The sequence below is a fragment of the Calidris pugnax genome, unplaced genomic scaffold (genome assembly GCF_001431845.1).
Source record: "Calidris pugnax isolate Ruff unplaced genomic scaffold, ASM143184v1 scaffold17, whole genome shotgun sequence".
NCBI classification, from domain to species: Eukaryota; Metazoa; Chordata; class Aves; order Charadriiformes; family Scolopacidae; genus Calidris; species Calidris pugnax.
Window position 1 is genome coordinate 5,199,314 of NW_015090794.1, and position 18,195 is coordinate 5,217,508.

General features: G+C 40.3%; 2 protein-coding genes across 3 annotated transcripts in view; one reads left to right on the forward strand and one right to left on the reverse strand.

Annotated features, from left to right (window-relative positions):
- Positions 1-25: 25 nt before the first annotated feature.
- On the reverse strand, positions 26-17,457 carry LOC106884904 (acyl-coenzyme A synthetase ACSM4, mitochondrial-like). 2 transcript variants are annotated; one of them, XM_014936659.1, is made up of 14 exons: positions 17,251-17,455; positions 10,452-10,708; positions 9,989-10,199; positions 8,638-8,845; positions 7,643-7,786; positions 6,670-6,826; positions 5,675-5,754; positions 4,609-4,732; positions 3,773-3,853; positions 3,540-3,641; positions 2,062-2,189; positions 1,856-1,955; positions 1,110-1,229; positions 26-463 (listed from the first exon to the last, which is right to left on the reverse strand). In XM_014936659.1, exons 2-14 carry the CDS (start codon positions 10,650-10,652, stop codon positions 377-379), a joined length of 1,743 nt encoding a protein of 580 aa, XP_014792145.1. In that variant the 5' UTR covers positions 10,653-10,708; positions 17,251-17,455; the 3' UTR covers positions 26-376. The 2 variants fall into 2 exon arrangements, with proteins under 2 accessions (XP_014792145.1, XP_014792146.1); XM_014936660.1 differs by lacking the exon at positions 7,643-7,786 and having other exon boundaries at positions 17,251-17,457.
- Positions 14,373-18,195, forward strand: part of PDILT (protein disulfide isomerase-like, testis expressed) — a 28,012-nt gene continuing 24,189 nt past the window's right edge. The window contains exon 1 of the mRNA XM_014936661.1: positions 14,373-14,679. Within this exon, the coding sequence (XP_014792147.1) occupies positions 14,481-14,679 (199 nt within the window). The 5' untranslated portion in view covers positions 14,373-14,480. The remainder of the gene's footprint in view (positions 14,680-18,195) is intronic.

Here is an 18,195-nt window from a genome sequence, read left to right on the forward strand (position 1 = left end):
AATTATAAAAAATGTTGTAGTTACCTTTTTTTTTTTTTTTTTTTTTTTTAAGAGGAAGCTGTTTACACTAATTCCAGTAAAAAAATTAAACCTTTATAAGCTCCTGGATCTAATGCCTCCTCTCTTCCATACCTCCATACCTCATTCTTAATTAATTGCATCTTCTCCCTTCTCAAAATTTGTATGCTAATGGTAACAGTGCTTCTAATACCACACATCCTCAACCCATATAACTGTAATCTCCCTTTTTTTTTTTTTCCATAGCTTGTATTTCCATATGTTCTCCTAGAGCTCTGGGTCATGACCACATGCCAAGTGTGATGTGCTATGGCTGATATGGAAATGGACATTTTCTCTTCTGAGTTTCCAGGTCACGTTATGCTTTTCCCCACTCTTTGTTCCTTAGAACCTTTCTCTGGATTTTCCCAGTAGCTGTCTTTGGCAGATCCTGAACAAACTCTACCTGAAAGGCAAAAATGCTCACTATTAGCCAAATACATTTTGATTAATCTTCCAGGTGCAAGGAAAGACACACTTCTATTATACCTGGGGTAAAAATAAAAAGATGGGAAGCTGCACAGCTTGGGGCTGGGACAGTGAAATTCCTTACTACCCATTTTAATAAACTGCACAGGCAGTACTTGCAGGGACAAGTACCAGAGTTCTGAAGCTGGAGGGCTTCAGCTGTCAAGATGGGGAGTTACTGGTGTCTTTCCTGGTTTTAAGGGACGGATTCCAACTCCCCTGATGCCAGCAGGAATTTTCCCTTTGCTTTGGCTGAGAGTCTGAACAGAGCTCAAGGGAGGAATTGTTAAGAGCTGAATGCTTTCCCATTTGTGTTCCTGTGAAAACCCTGGTATTTCATGAAAGGAACACTGGACCCTGATAAATATAAGCCACACCACCATCTCCTCCCTTTGGGTCCTTTCTAGCACATACAGTGAACCCAAGGCTACAGCTGTAACAGACTCTGCAATTTATTTTAATTTTATTTTATTAACTCTGGTTGGAGTGTTTGTTAGAATGCAGTTGAAAAGAACCTGAAGCAGGACAAAACCCGTTCCATTTTTGATACAACTAGAAGACCTGTCTTTTTGTAGTGTCCTTACCTTCCTCGGGTACTTGTAAGGTGCAGTCACCTTCTTCACATGTTGCTGAAGCTCATGAGCTAATTTTTCTGGATCATGTGATACAAAAGCAGGAGCTAAAACAACGAAGGCTTTGACTACCTGTGCCACAAAATTTAAGGGACTCCATTAACTTTCAGACATGGGAATAAAGGGAAACATTTGTTGCCAAAACTGAGTATCAAATTTCAGAAATGGTTTTCCTTTAATTTCCCTTTTCATTGGCTGTTTATCACAAAATGCAATGTCAAGAAGGGCATATTCTGCAGCATTTCTTGTATTTTTCCACTTTTTTTTCTTCTTAACTTTATACACTACTAAACTTCCAAAAAGTTGTAGAAAAGAAAAAAGGACAGTTCAAAATCTCACCCCAGAGCTCAAACAAATGTTGCAAAGTTCAAAAATATAAAAAGAAAATTAAACACTCTGGATATCATTGCCACCATGTGCTTAGTAACAAGAATAAAAATAGTCTGAATTCTATTTCTTAGAGAAAAGAATGCCGTAATAAGTCCGAAGAGCCAGACTTGTCCACTTCAAACCCTGCAAATAGGGAACTAATTCTGAAATTCCAAGATCTGTCAAGGTATGGTCTTAAATTTTTTTAACCCATTTTAATTTCAAATATCTGCAACACACTTAATTCCAAGGAAGCCTAGTACATATAGGGAACTTGATGCTTAGAATAAAGTGCATTTCTTTCAATATGTTTTTTTTTTTCTTTTTACCTCCCCTCGAACTGGATCTGGACTGCTGACAACTGCTGACTCCGAGACTGCAGGGTGTTGTATTAATGCACTTTCGACTTCAAATGGGCCAATACGATACCTGGGACAAAATGCAGCTGAGAGTTGGAGCAAGCCAGCCACTCAGTTGGTTTTTCCAGACTGAATTTTAACAGGCAAATGAGCAAAGCTAAAAGCAACTGACTTACCCAGAAGAATTAATTATATCGTCAGTTCTTCCAACAAACGAGACATATCCTTCTTCATCCATAACCCCTCTGTCCCCAGTGACATAAAAATCTCCACACACAGAGGCAGCAGTTTTCTCTGGATTATCCTGACAACAATCAAACATTTCAAAAAATGTATCTAATTGTCAGTGAAATGTAATGCATTTATTTGCAGTGGTGCTAAAAATGATCAAGACAATTTTTTAGGTTGTTCTCAAAATATGTATGTTCTATACTATTTTATGCCTTCAATTAAAAAAAAAAAAACCAAAAACAACCAAAACAGAACTGCATTAATTAGCAGTTTTGTGCTGGAAATATATGAGAGGTGGAAAAGAGCATTTGTTTATATATGGTTTCGTGTTCTAAGGAAGAAAGGGTGTGCTCTATCAAAGTGCTCATTCATCACAGCAGACTACCAAAATGTATAACCCACTCTTTTCAGAGAAATGATCTATCATTGCAGGGGGGCACCACAATAACCTCCTGTCAAAGGAAACTTCTGACCTCTAACCTTCAAGACCAAAACACAAATGAGGTGACCTACAGGAAAAACGTCATTACTACATTGATCTATTGGGTCTAGATTGCACAGGAAAACAACTTGACACCAGAAAACACAATGAAAAATTGAAGTAATAGTCCTGAACCAAAAGAACTCTTTTAATCACATAGTGAGCAATTACTTTGTGACAGTTGTTGTTTGGGGATGCCACAAGTATCAAAATATTATGGGGATTTAGAAAAGGATTAAACACAAGATAAGTTTCCCAAAGCTTTTTCAACATGATGGTTCAAATGCAGTGGATAATATCTTTATATTTGCCTGATTCTAGTATTTTCTTAAGTACGTACTACAACTCAGCAGCACCACAGATGGAATACCAGCTTAGATGGACCTTTGGCCTGAACCAAAATGGCCCTTCTCTGACAGATTTTTTTTAAGCCTGTTCTGTTTTCAGCAGGAAGAACACTCGCATTCGAATAGTGATGTCATATCACGTATGTCACTACATAATATAAAAAAGCCGTATGATCACCTACGCTTGAGGGTTTTGTCCTGTAGCTTGGTTTTGTCCTGTTGATCTTGTGCATGTGGTCTACGTGACAGGCAACTGTACAGAGGATTTCTCTGACACCAGCAATAAATGCATGCTGCAATGTGTAATTTCTAAAGATTTAAAAGATCAATTTGTGGGTCCCTCTGACAGTGGTATGAGGGAATACTTTGGAAAGTGCTCTTTGGAAGGCCTCCCTGAGCTCCTGGCATACTACAGCAGCCTTTACGGGCTTCCTTCATTAATCCAGCACTAAGAATGGGATTTGAATGGAAAGAATGATGTCTTGAACATAAAGCCCATGCAACTGCCAGGTACAGGTCTGGAACAAGTTACACCCTATCCATCAGTCTGATATTAAGCTTCTCAACATGCACAGAGAGGCCAACTGAAACTTACCACGTATTCGGAGAACAGGCAGAATGGTCGCGTAGGTCGAATTCGAATACCAATGTTGCCTTCTTCTCCTACAGGCAGAATAGCCCCACGGTCATCTATGATCTGCAGTAAGGACATATCACCATTGCTTTGATTAGCTCAGTGAAATATCTGTGTTACAGCACAGTGAAGGACAGACTGGGACACATGTACTCACAACTGCAGCTGAGCTCAGATGTAACATATCAACATACCTGCACATCATAAGGGGGAACAGGTTTTCCCAAAGAGCCAGGTTTAATTTTCATTCCTTTCAGAGTGGCACATATTGCTACCTGCATAAAAGATATTTTTTTTTTTTTTTTAGTTTGTGCAACATCTTGTTGACTTTGTTGTCGGCCTGCATTAGGCAAGACACCTCTTCATGACTTTGTCTCGAGAAGGACTGAATCAGGACTGTGGTTCTCCAGCACATCAGAGAGGAGCTAAGAGGAATTTTAGGTCAGTCCTGGGGAATGAGGTTGCTTGTGCTCAGTCTGAGCCAGTGGGTTCTTCTGCAAACACTTGAATTTGCAAGCGTTGCAGATGTGAAATTATTACAGATCTTATTTCAATAATGGGACAATTAATTTAGGACCATATCAAAGGCAAGAGGAGAGAATGCCTGAAATCTGACTCTTACCATTCTGTTAACATTCACTTACAGAGAAGTCTGGGACGTGAACCGATTTAATATTTTTCATTAAAACCTTGGACAAGCCAAACTGATACCCACAGCAATTTTTTTTTTTCCTCAGTTTTGCCGTTTAAGTAAAGACGATGAAGGGATCGACTACAAGTTATTTGATCTGAGGTAATCTCTGACATGGTTTTTGCAGGGGGCTGAACTCTATAGTCATAGTATTTCCTACAGACATTAAAATATGCAGCTAGTTGATTTTGAAACTATATAATCATAAATATATATAGCCTCTTTTTAAAGAAGTTCATTTAAATTATTCTTACCTCTTCCACTGATTTATCAAGCACATTGTGCCTCTGGCATTGTTACCTTTGAAAGGGCATACTGCAAGAATCAATGCAAAAGTACCGTTTCAGTCTGGCCATAACCTTCGTGGATATCCAGCCCTGTCTGGGTTTTCCATTTCGCCATCACTTCAGGATTGAGTGGTTCCCCTCCAGATAAACAGTGTTTCAGGCTCATGAGCTTGTAGCTTGAGAGGAATAGCAAAAGAAACAATTTTCTTAACTTCCGAAAAGAGCAGTGAATGGTCTTAACTGAGCAGCCTCCCTCAACTTTCAAAGTATGCCTAAAACTTCACAAGCTACTTGGAGAAATGACAAGAAATATCCTGTTACACAGTCCTGGACTGGACTCCTAGATGCTCCTGTTACCACTGAGGATAATGTGGTTTATCTCCGTGTCACTGGAAGTAGGTATTTTTTCTGGAAAAAGACTGAGCAAAGGTGTTTTCTTGGAAATGTCAACAAGCACATCAGGTGTTCAGGGAAAGCTGAGGTGTATGCTGACATTAAATAAGACACTGAGAATTTTCTAGAGCAAAAGGAAGGCTGAAGAGGAACACGGTGCCTGAGCTCTCTGATAAACCAGGGTTGGGTTTTGTTGGGATGAAAGACTTAGGTGGGAATAATAAGTACCTTACCGAAGGTGTGAAAACTTTCAAATCACACTGACTACTTTTCATAAGATGAATATTTTACAGGTAACAAACTGGTGGGAACAGCTGCCAAATAACTCAGCATGTGGAAGTGCTCTAACTGCTCACTTCATTTTCAAATATATGGGAACAACTCCACTGTACTCTGGTAATTCCCTGATACAGTGCTGCCTGAAACCTTGACTTAAATTTAACTGTGTACCGTAAGTTCAGAGGAAGTAGGAACTTAAGAAAATGGTCACTTGTTTCCTCTGTGCTGTCTTTTCAAAGACCCATTTCTGAAGCCTGAATGGCCTAAGGTGTGACTAGTTATTCTTATACTTCAGAACATAGCTTTCTTTTCTGAGAGCAAATTTTGCCAATTAGATTTCCTTTAAATGAAAAAAAAAAAAGGTGGCATAAGGAACAGCCAGAGTTGTCACAGCATTATATGCCAGCCTTCCTCTGCTACCCCTGCAACAGACAGATGTGCAGTACCTGCTCAGATCATGCTGGACCAGCATGCGGTAGGCAGTGGGAGCAGTGCAAAAGGCAGTGATGGGATATCTTGAGAGAGTCTAGAAAAATAGAAAGTTATTTTGTTGAAAAATAAATGCAATGGTGGGTCTGACCTTGTAAACGTGTAGGTGATTAACACAACTTCTGTGCTCAAATGTCTGCAAAATGAAAATCATAAAAATGCAACATAGATTCAACACAGAGAATGACTATGGATTAGTGCCTACGAATCCTGGCTGTGGAGTGGCTGCACCAGTCAGCCCCACTGCTGTGGAAAATAACAATCCTTCCTGTCCAACAAAAATCACTCATGTAAATGAATGACCACTAAAAGTAGTAGTTTCAATTATGATTGTTTTCTACTTCCCAAAGTGACTGTGTCCCAGGCTCAAGACTAAGTGACAACAGAAAACTAGACCAAAGTTTTTCCAATTTTATACTTGGGAACGTCTGGGTGTCCTCTTCACACAAGAGGCCAGCGTTGAGGAGAATGAGCCAACTGACTGGTTTTGCAAAATGGCAGAGAGGAGGAATAGGCATTCTGGCAACTCACTGAAAATTCAGGATAACAGGACCCTGTTTTGGGTCTATGCCATACTCTGATTACTGGCTCATGCTGACTCTGAGGCCAAAGTAGCTGGATGTCCATACCTGAAGTGAGCTTTAGGCTAAGTATGGGACAAGACAGTAGTGATTCCGAGTTCTTTTTATCCTGCATCTTTCACCGCATCTCTACACTGTAGCCATGTCACACAGCCTAGCCAGGACAGAAACCACTTTTTCCTCTGGCTTACTGGGCACCAAAGGGAGGGATGATTGCTTGGGATGTGGGAAGTACTATGCCTGCTGCTACAGAGCTGTGGGTGCACGTGCACTGGAGCCCAGCTTGCTTGCTTGCTTTATTTATGCAAAATGGAAATAAAACTCTGGTACAAAATGTGAGTATAAAATATAGTATAAAACATAAAACATACCTCTGCAATAACTGCTGGTTTAAACTGTGGCATATTGTGTACAAAGACACATGATCCACAGATCCATGGTGCAAAAACACTGCTCCAAACTGCTTTTACCCAGCCAGTATCAGCGGTATTCCACATTATATCTGAAGGAGTCAGGTCCATCCAGTGCCTGATGATAAAGCAGAGATGAAAAAAATGCTTCACAGAATGTGAGAGACTCAGGCCAAGGTCAAAGCATAATTAAAGGAAAGGGCAGGAGGGTTCCATTAGAAGATGCGGTGTCAGAGTTGAAGAGTATCTTAAATATTCTCTTATTTTCCCCTCATTCTCTCCCGTTCAACATTTCTAGTGTTTGCTTGTCTCCTGAACAGTGCAAAATATCCTTGGCTTGACTTGCAGTATCTGAATCTAGATCAAAAACCAAACAGACCGTTTGGAGTAGGCTTTCCCCACCCTGTGGATTAGAGACATCAGCTAAATCACATCTTATTTCCCTACAAAACTAGCCAAATTACTTCTATGGACTCTACATCAACTTCCAACTCAGAATACCTTGGGAAATGTATCTTTTGATTTTCATAAAATTTCTCACTCCTTGGGAAGCAGGAATAAAAGATGTTCAATGAAAGCAAATCAGTACAAAGGCACAGATTCAAAATGAACTGTAACCTTTAAGGTATAATGGTTAAAGGTTGCTTTGGCTCTCAAGGAAGGTTTATATAATACTACAGCACTCAACTTTATCTGATTTTGCTACCCCGCAGTCAGCCCTCTGAGTGACAGAACACTGTGTTTGATGATCTCAACTGAGTCTTCAAGAAGCTTTTAATAATGAAGGTTTCACTGTGTGAGGGGAACGGCAAGGAAGACACAAGATCCTATACTCATGAAATGCCTGCATTTACTGGAGCTTTTACAGTCACATTTTCAATTTAATTGTGATCATATCACTTAATAGGAAACTGGGAGCAACTGCAAAGTATACCTGCCACTGGTTGCAAATCCAATGCCATAACTGCTGTGGGACTGCGCCACCATTTTTGGAAAGCCTGTACTTCCACTAGTAAAATAAATCAGCATTGGGTCTTGACTCTTTGTCTTGACACATTTATGGTCCGCAGATGCCACCCTTCAAATAAAGAGTGTATGATGGTTACTACATGCAGTTTTTCAGGAAGGAAGCAGTATTTTTTAAGGTTTAGGTGATAAGGAGGAAAATGGCCCAAAACTATATGATCTCACTAAATAAATAGTTGCATCAGACATCACAGGTAAGAGAGAGCACATTTTGCTAGTCACAAGTGTGCTCTGTATGCCCTAACTTTTAATATGTGAGCACCTACAGCATATTTCAGTGACTTTGTCTACAACTATTTGGCAAGGCCACTCAAGATCCTTGTTACAGAACAGCAGGTAGATGCAAAGCCAACTTCTGCCTCAACACATACTGTCTCCGAATCTGAAGTCAATGGGGGCCATATTTAGGCTATTATGCCAGGTAAGGTAGTCTTAGGCATGTATTATACCATTTATGTTCAACAGACTGATGAACAATTCAGACTGTCTGGGCTATCAAGATAATCAAGGGAAGAAATAACGATGCCATGTTAGCTGAGCACTGAGAGCTGGCAATGGGTATCTTCTCATTGAATTCAAGAGGCATTAGGCATAAGACAAGCACAAAACAACTGCAAGATTAGTGTTCTGTGTGCTTGTCTTGTGACCACAGTTGAAGTAGAGAGCTTTTAAAAGCTGCCAGGCTGCTGAGCAAGGAGAAGCTGAAAAACCTCTACTCAGCTCCCAAAAAGTGTGTTGGGAGGGATTTGTACTTAATGCAGTGATTACAGCAAATTGGCAGAGGGATGCAAAAATGTAACTTATTTGTATTTTGGAAATTAATCCCAAAACTCAGCAATGTCACCTGACTCATATAGCTTCTTTCAGCTCACAGGGGTGATGGTAAAACACCTGGATACTCACTCAAAGAGTTCTCTGAGGTTCAGCCACCCATCTCTGCTCCCTTTGGTTACAATAAGTTTGCTTTTCAGAAACTGGCAGTCAGGCAAGACAGATTCCACTGCAGGTGCCAGTGTATCGTTGGTAACGATGCACTTGGCCTTTGAAGCCTGAAGCCGGTATAAGATGTCTTTGGCTGTTAATTGGGATGTTCCTGGAATAAAGACAATTCCTGGAAAAAAGCAACATGCAATTTAGAAAATTGACCATTTCTCTTTATTATGTTCCCAGGACATGACCCCAGCCATAGAAAAGCCGAACTGTTTGCAAAAAACTTATTCTTTGAGAAACAGGAGTCAGGTATAACTCATATTTGAAGGCAGAGCTTGGGTGAATTTGTGGCCTGGGAATAACCTGGGATCATCTGAAAGACTCCAAACCCTGCAGCTCTAATGTTGAGTTTTGTGTCATCCATGTTAAAGGTATCTAGATCATGAGTAAAATCTGGATTTAAAGTGTTTTTGAGCATTTCATTCATGATTTGTAACTCAGGAAAGAAGTGCTGAGATTATTAACCTCTTAAGTACATTAATAAGGCCAACATTTGGATTATATTTATATCTGGAATAAAGACATTATTCAATTCAAGAAGGAATTAATACTGGAATCACATTTTTGGGGCGGGGGGGCGGAATCAATGTAGTGCATTTCTACACCTCCTTTCCCAATGATTTCAACAGACTTGACCTACAGACTGATTTCAGTCTTACGCTTTCAGAGGTGTCTAACAAATTTTACAATTGGGAAACTGAGGCACTGAGATACTGAATGATATTCCTACGTCATAGTCCAGAAAAACTTAGATGCAATAGAACGGGATTCCCTGAGTCTTAGCCCAATTTACAACCTGCAAGAATCATAGAGCTTAAAAGTGGGACAAAAATACTTGATCACATCCCTGTTGATGCTGGTTTTTTCCACCATAGATGGTTTAGCAGTCTAAAAATGCAATGGCTCCAACTCTTGCTAAGAATTTGCAATCTGTAACAGCAGACCAAAAAAATATTGTACTGAATTATTAACTAGTCCAGTCATAGAACTTACTGCATTAAAACTCTCCACACTGATAATGTATCTGGTCAAATTTGGCCTGAGATCGTAACCATTCAACCTTCATTGGCTTCAATTGAGGATGCTGATTAACTGGACCATGTCTGTTCAGCACCTAGTGCAATGTCACTTTGGTTCCTGGGTGGGTGCTGCCAATTCTTCTATGCAGTAGTCTTCCTTACATTTTCTTCAAATTAATTTTGCATATTTTCATATCTTCTATTTATTTTCTTTCTGCATCCAAGAGATCAGTAAAGTTACTCACCTGTTCGCATACAGGCTACATTCAGTAGCCACCATTCAGGAATACGAGGCAGAATTGCTATAACTCTGTCTCCTCTCTGTAAACCACACGCCTCAGTAAGTACATTAGCTGCTTTTCTAGACAGAAATCCTAACTCTTCAAAGCTCCACTTCATTTCCTCTCCCTCTTCATTTACCCACCAAAAGGCTGGATTTGCTGGTCGTCTTCCATTCTAGAATGCAACAGAAGAGATTAAAATAAGAAGACAATCCTTAAAAGGTTTAATTTCAGTCCAAAATAACTCCAGACTAAGCAAATCACCCCTGCCAATTAGTCTCTTAAAGTGATACCTATATTTCTGACAAAGAAAATAAAATAGTGCACTCTACTTTGCAGCTAATATTATCTAGTATCCATCAGGAAAATTGATTTGTATCATCTGAGATTTGTTCCAATGTCTATGAAGTAGAAGAAAAAATACTACCTTTTCCAGTTGCGACCACTCATCTAAGACATCACTTGCAAAGTTGAAATATTCTGGCAGTTCCTTTTTACACTGGTTTATAGAGTCATAATATGAAATAATCTGAGATGTAAAAAGCCTGTTGCTTCCATGGAATAATCTGCAAGGTGACCTGAGAATCCGCAAACACTGAGGAATCCATGATTTAACAAGTGGTCTCATGATAAATGATGTTTTATCAGACAGTGAGGAAAAAATCACCTACAGGAATCAGTCATCTGAAATGAAAGAAAATACATTTAAAAACCAGCCAGGTATTGAATGCTGTCCAGTTTGTGGTGTTGGAAAAATTAATGCAAACCATCTTGAATAAATAGGCTGTTTGTGTGCCTCCCCGTTTTTCCCCATTATTTGATGTGATTCTTAAAGTGTTCCTCTCTTCCTGGCAAAGAAATTGTGCACTGTTTTGTCATTATAATCTTTGTCCTCTACTTTGTCAGGCAATGAAGGAATGTCATATCGCCTCTCTAAACTTTCACTTGCCAGTCCTTTTCTAAATATATCTCTCTTGATTCTTGTAAATCTTATATTTTACTTTGTGTGCTTACAGAAATAAAATGTCACTAGTTAGAAAGTGTTTTGAGGACACTTTTTTTATCCCCTTGATTTAAAGCCGTCTCTGTAATAATGCTGTATTTTAAACATACACTAGATGGCGATTCACACTGAACTTAGGCACCAACACAACTGACGAATCTCTGATTTATTTCTTTGTGAGTTCTATCTTTACTGGGGGCATGGAATAAACACTAGGCAAGTAAAGGTGAAATGTCAAAGCCTTCCATTTGTACTTCAGTTGAAATGTGCAACTTTGAAAAAAATACGTGTTTTAAATCAAACTTTCAATAAGAATTCCAGCACTACCAGTTTCTCCTCGTCTTTCCTACACAATACACAGGTAGATATGGAAGAGACAGAATGGATGATACTGCAGTTATTTAAAGCCCAGCCTTGAAAGTCAAGAAAACTGGATCTTTACTCATAGATGCAGAATCCTCTAGTAAACTTGAGTGCAATCAAGTCCTTAAGAATCTACCCACCACATTAAATCTAAGGGATTTTTTCCCTCAATTCAATAGAGCCAGCTTTGCTTTTAAATCTCCGTGCCATGACCTTCTCCTTGTTTGATGGCCAACAGTACATACCTATCTCACAGGGATACTAGGCAGTGACTTTCACCTTTGCATTATGTATTGCAAGTGTACATGTAGTGATAGCTTTAAGTGTTCAATGCCAATAAATAACAGTAACTGATATCACTCTAAAATCACAGTACTTCTGAGGCAAAACAGAGAAATGCAAACAGAAGGTGTTCACATGCAAGGCATATGTCAATGGCTCTCAACCACACAACAATTTCCAGGGTGTGAGTGATAATAAAGCAGAAGGCCCAAGAATTGTATCTATCCTGCATCCAACATTTCCTGCTGACCGACCTGTTTCTTCTGCAGAAAGCAGGTTTTCCATAGCTCTCAAACTGTAAAGCACAAAGTGAAAGAGCCAGAACGAGTTAGCACCAATGAAGAAATGTGCAGAAATGTGCCCTAATGTGCTGTATGCCTAAGAGGAAACATTGTACTCCATCAGTTTCACTTTTCACAGAATCATGGAATTGTCAGAGTTGGAAGGGACCTCTAGAGATCATCTAGTCCAACTCCCAAACTCAACTTTCTGTTCAGTTCTGCTAAATCCCACTCCATTCCCCATTGCAAATCTGTCCTGGCAGGACTGACTGCAAGGTGGGGGTCAGTATCTTCTCCCAAGTAACAAGTGACAGGACAAAAGGAAACAGCCTCAAGTTGTGTCAGGGGAAGTTTTCGATGGATATTACAATAAATTTATTCACAGAAAAGGTTATCAAACATTAGAACAAACTGCCCAGGGAACTGGTGGAATCATCTCTGGAGGCATTTAAAAGACAGGTAGACGTGGTGCTGAGGGACATGGTTTGGCGGTGGTTTTGGCAGTGATAGGGAGATGGTTGGACTTGATGACCTTAAAGGTCCCCTCCAACCTAGACGATCCTATGACGATCCTTGTTCTACTCCAGTTTCTTTCCAGGACATAATGATTAGAAGCCATTTCCAAAGTGGTGCCTATTCCCTGGTAGGAGGTTTCCAGGAGGGATCTGAGTTGACTGCTATTTGTTTCAGTGGCAGATGGCAAAATCAGCTCTTTAAGCAAATGATTTTGTCATCCTACCTGTGTCTGGGAGCCTTAGGCTGTGTTCTGAGCTTACAACACAGCCTGTTCAGATCAAACAGGCCTTGTTAGTTTTTCCCTGTTCTTCTAAAAGATGCTTTTTAACCCTCCTAGGATGTTACTTGAAATACATCTTTGGAAAACAGCCTGTTGTGAAGAGAAAAAGACCACAAAGTCAAACAGGAGACTCTTATCTTTCTGCTTTTTTTTTTTTTTCTTTAGTACCTGATTGCTGCATCTGTATTTACGTGTGATCTTATCTTGGAACCAGCCTGAATACACAGCTCCCTCTGATTTCATTAGGCACTCTGTAAAAGTGCTAATAGAACATGTCTCAAAGTGCATTACAACCCAAAGCCTTTGAGGTTGATAGAAGAAAGTTCACTTGAAACCCAGCCCTACTCACACCAGGCATGAAATCAACCTAAATTGAAGCAGTCTGCCATCCAAGATCCTTCACCCCTAAGAAAATGGAGGCTACCACAACAACCACCATTATGAACATTCCTTCCCTTTAGCAGTACCCTCCTGGCACCAGATTTTTCATCCTTTAGTCTAAGGGTATGAAGGAGTGAAGCAGCACTTAACACTCCTCAAGAAGAAGGAAGAATCATTATTGGAGGCAAACTATCAGTTTGGTTCTATTAATCTGGACCCATCTGGCCCCAGGTCAGCTCTTGCCTGTGCCAGTGAAAGAACCACCAAAACACGCAGTTTCCTCCAGAGAGGTCACAGCTTTGGGCGTACAGTTCGCAAATTTCAGCACCATTTCTCTTACAATTACAGACTGGCAGATGTCTACAGAAAGAACCTTTTCTTAGTCAATCACAACTTCTTAGTCTTTTTGCAAGATATTTTTTAACATGTTCTCCAAAGACTATCTATGGACACTTCAAAGTTCACAGACACAGCTGAAAGTTAACCTAAGGATGAAATAGTTCATTTGGTACCTCCACTTTACTGTATGGATATTATCTGCATGAAAGTGGAGGTGTTCAAGACCAGGCTGGATGGGGCTTTGAGCAACCTGCTCTAGTGGGAGGTGTCCCTGCCCATGGCAGGGGGGTTGGAACTCGATCTTTGAGGTCCCTTCCAACTCTAACCATTCTATGATTCTATGAAATTGTGTTACCACTGAAAATCAATAGCAAAATCTTCTGTTTAACTCACAACTATTATCTTACTTGAGCTATAATTTGGCACTTAAGCAGAGATGGGGAGCCTCACAGACAAGGCACGGAAGAAATACAGATGTTAAAATTACATATGCAAAGCAATGAGAGTTTTTCCCTGACTTCTGCATGCTCTGAATCAGACCCATAGTAAGTAGCTCTGCAAGTGCAACAGACACCAAATATTAAGCAGAGGAGCAGCCCTCAAATACTTTCCCAGGTACCTCACTGTGAGCTCTGTGCTGGGTAATGGTGACAAGAGCAGGCTGTCTAATTAGAGAAGTGCACTATAAATTGACTGGTGCTTCCGTGGGCAAGTGTTCCCTCCTGTGCTCTCTCACCCTCTCCACAGGGTTCTTATTATTTACAGAAACAGTAAATTCACCTTCCCCACAGATACTTTTTTTCTAAATGCTGCTAAAGATGGGGAAGTAATTAACTACATTAATCTTCCCACGGAAAGATACCGTTGGCTCCACTGGTGGTAGACTCCGTTATCAACCTTATCAGCCTCTTAGTTTGGCTGATACAACAGGAGCCATTTAGGCAGAAAAACCTGCTGCTTAGTGCTACTTTGCTTCTTTCTTTCTTAGTAACTGGATAAAGGCAGGGCAAGATGAAGACACATCAGTTTTTCTTTCTGCCATTATTGTTTCTCACAGGCTTCCCGGCAGCAGACAACATAAGCCCAAATGAAACAAAGCCAAAGAAAGCCAAGCTCCCCCAAATAAAAAAGGAGAACAACGTACTCTTGCTGAAAAAGAGCAACTTTGACAGAGCACTGAAGGAGACTAAGTACCTGCTGGTGGAGTTCTGTGAGTATCAATTTCCGCTGTCTTTTACCCTGATGGCTCTGCAGAGCATGACTGATGGTGGGGCACTCAGCTATGCCTGTTTTGCTGTTGCTCTGTCCTCCAATAGTCCTTGCTTGTTTTGTTTTTCTCCATGTATCTATTTCTGACCAAGACTACTGTAATTTATTCCTTTTTGGTGTGGTTAACCACCACTCTGCTACATAAGACAGGTACCAATATTAAGATGGGTCCCCACACGTACAGTGCTAAGTTGGCAATCTCTGCTTCCACTGCCTAATTTTGCAAATATGTGTTTCACAGCACTGATGGGCGAAACTCAAGGTACTAAAATAGAATCAGAGAGGGCTTTTCTCCATCTTACTTTCATCAGTGCTTTGTATGAGGTTTTTGCCGGATGGCAGCTCTCCTCTGTGAGCATTTAGGCTTCAGGGAATGGCTTTTTACAACATTTTGGCACCTTTAACTGCATTATATAGGACTGTGAGACTCCCCCTGAAATCAGTACTTGGTAAGGTGGAGGTTGGTTTGTGGTTTTTCTATTGAGTTCATGTTCATTCCTCATGGGGAGGAACCCTGTGGGACCTTTTGAGTAACTAACTGTTATGAAGGTCTGGCCATCTGAGTCTTACAGAAAGTAAATCACAAAAGCAAAAGCCAAATAGCATATTCTTGTTGTGTTACCCATCTGAAAGTTCAGATGCTGCTTAATTTCCCACTTCACAAACGTGGAGCTGTATCTGCTAGCAGCTCCCTGATAGCAGAAACTCTTCAACCTGCGTAAGACAGTACAAGCTTTGTTTTTGTTCCTTGAGCTTGACCCTGCTTCCCTGTGCCATACTCACTGAGCTCAGTGCACACACCCACTTAGCCTTAAATTATCCAAACACCTTGCAAACTGACCTTCCTTTGGAGGCAGACATTAGAGAAAGGCACAAGCTGAAAACCCCAATATATTCCATATTTGGAAGGGATATTTGAAATTAAGGCAATATCCTAGCTTTGCAGAAATGCATGTAATTTGTTCTTTTGCCTCACTACTATCACCACGATGATGATTAGTAGTAGTATTAGTAGTGTAGGTAAATCTGAAATGAAAACACTTGCACTTTTCCACCAACAAAACCTAAAATACACTAACAGATTAATGAAACTAAAAATACGTTTGGATCATACCAAGCATTTCATTAATCCTGAAACAATGTTATGAAATTTTAAATATTTTTAAAATTTTCAGAACAATCACCATAGAAATGTCTTTAAAACTTAATGTTTAAGACTTTTAAACACTTTTGAAAGTGTTGATATTTAGCAAGATTTTTTAATTGTAGACAGTCTAAAGCTATTTGCCAAATTCAGTCTGTTGTTGTGAACTGTTTTGATCTCTCTGAAGAGGCATTATTTTGGTGAAAGAATAATTTATCAGAAAAACCCTAGTCAAGCTGTATTCTCAGCTTTGTAAGAGCTGATTCAAAGCACAGAACCTAAACGTCCAGGTCAGAGAAGAGTTTGCAGCCAAACTTCATTAGTACTGGCAGAACTGATCAACAAGGACATATTGCAACACACTTCAGGAATTAACCTAATACTGAATGGAAAGAAGACGTGAAAAGTTTCATAAAGAAATAAGAGTTGAAGAAATAAATATTCAGAATACAGTAGGGACTTTGGCACTCAAAGGATGCCCAAAGGCACTCAAAGATTTATATCAGGATTTCTTCCCCCTACTTCAGAGCAGAGTGTTGGACCTCTCTCTCTGATATCCCACCACCTTCACAATTGGTGTTCTTCAGAATGCAAGGACATATGCATTCTTCCATTCCACGCCACATCTCCCAAAAAAGAGATGAAACACTGCTTCCTGATCACACCTTGCTCCAGTGTTCCTCACTGCCTTCTGGTTTGGATTCAAGGTCACCAGGTCTATCTGAAGTGCTTACTGAGAACTCATGGATTGCCATTTCCCCAACAAACCATAAAGGAATCTACAGTACCTGCAGAGAATTATGAAATCACTCATGAGAGTGACAAGCTCCACAGCCCAGAAACATTATCTGGAACAAGCCACTAAACAGCCTCTGGGGCAGCACAAAACCATCCACAATGATGAACCAGATGGTTCACTTCCCGTAATCCTTTGCATTGCCACAGCACAAAGAGGCTAAAGATGGGACATGCTCACATGCCTGCATAAAGCCCTAATATTTTATGTCCTACTCCTTAAAATAGGCTACCTAAATAATCTATGTGAACATGAATCTACTGAGCAAACTTAGATAATGAGAGACAAAGCAATATTCCCCAGATCACACAGGAGATCTGTGGGGCTGCCAGGAATTAGCTTCAGAAATCCAGAACAAATGCAAGACCTGAGATCTTTCTCTTCTTGACCCCATTCTCAACCATGGAGGCTCAGTCAGAGAATGTGGAAGAATCCCATGCTTCCCAGAAAGTGGGATTTGTTCTGTTGCTGTATCAACATGGGGAAAAGTTTGATTCAACAATCTAGGATTTGTTTTAGGTCTCTATATTATGACAAAACTCCAACTTCCCTGTTGCATATTATCTACTTACCAGTCCCACAATATTTATTAGGAGAGGCCTGCTTTGATGTCTTCTGCTCAGTGACTCCCAAGTCCTCCTAATGCCCTTCAGTTCTACCTTCACTGTGTCCCAGGTCTGTCTTCTTTCAGACAAGGTTTACTATAGAAGCATACACTGACTTTGTGCCAAGCAGCATCAGGCCAACCTTGTGAGCTGAGCAAAGTGCACAGGGCAAGTACCCAGCCTGGAAACAAAGCAATGACCCAGAAACCCAGCACTCTTTTGCCCTCACTTCAACTGTGTTGTGCAAGAAGAAAGTAACTAAAGGGGCAGCATTAATGAAAGTGAGGAAAGACACAGGAACAGAGGTTGCAGCTCCTCTTTGGTTTTTGGGAAAGGCACTGAGAACAATGTCTGAAAAGCAGGACACAGCAATGTGACTCCTCTCCCCTGGATGCCAGCCCTGCTGCCTGTCCCACCAAGTTATGTGTGCTCTGTATGTGCTGGAAGCACCTGACCTCCATTCTCACGTGAAAGGGCTCACCTGCTGCAGTCCATGGCACCTCTCATCCACGTTAAACTGATAAAAATATCACTCAAATACCTATGAGCACAGGGTATATAGAGCATTTGCCACCAGCAGAAGGTAGATCTTACAGCAGTGCTGCCTAGGTGGAAGAATTCTACTGTTTACACTCTATGTTAGTGGAATATAAGTCCTTGTGTTGACTTTCATTGCAGAATACTGTTGCTTTGGAAATAAAAAACAACATCAAAACAAAAAAAATTCCAAGCACGGACAAAAATCTGCAGCATTTTTTGGAGGATAAACTTTGTTAACTTATAAGCACAAGCACTACAAGCACTGCTGCACATCACCACAAACTGTAACCAGCTGAAGTCATGTATTAGCTTGCTTTAATTTCCCAAGGAAAGCAACTGCCTGAACACAGTAAAATGCATCTCTTATTTAAC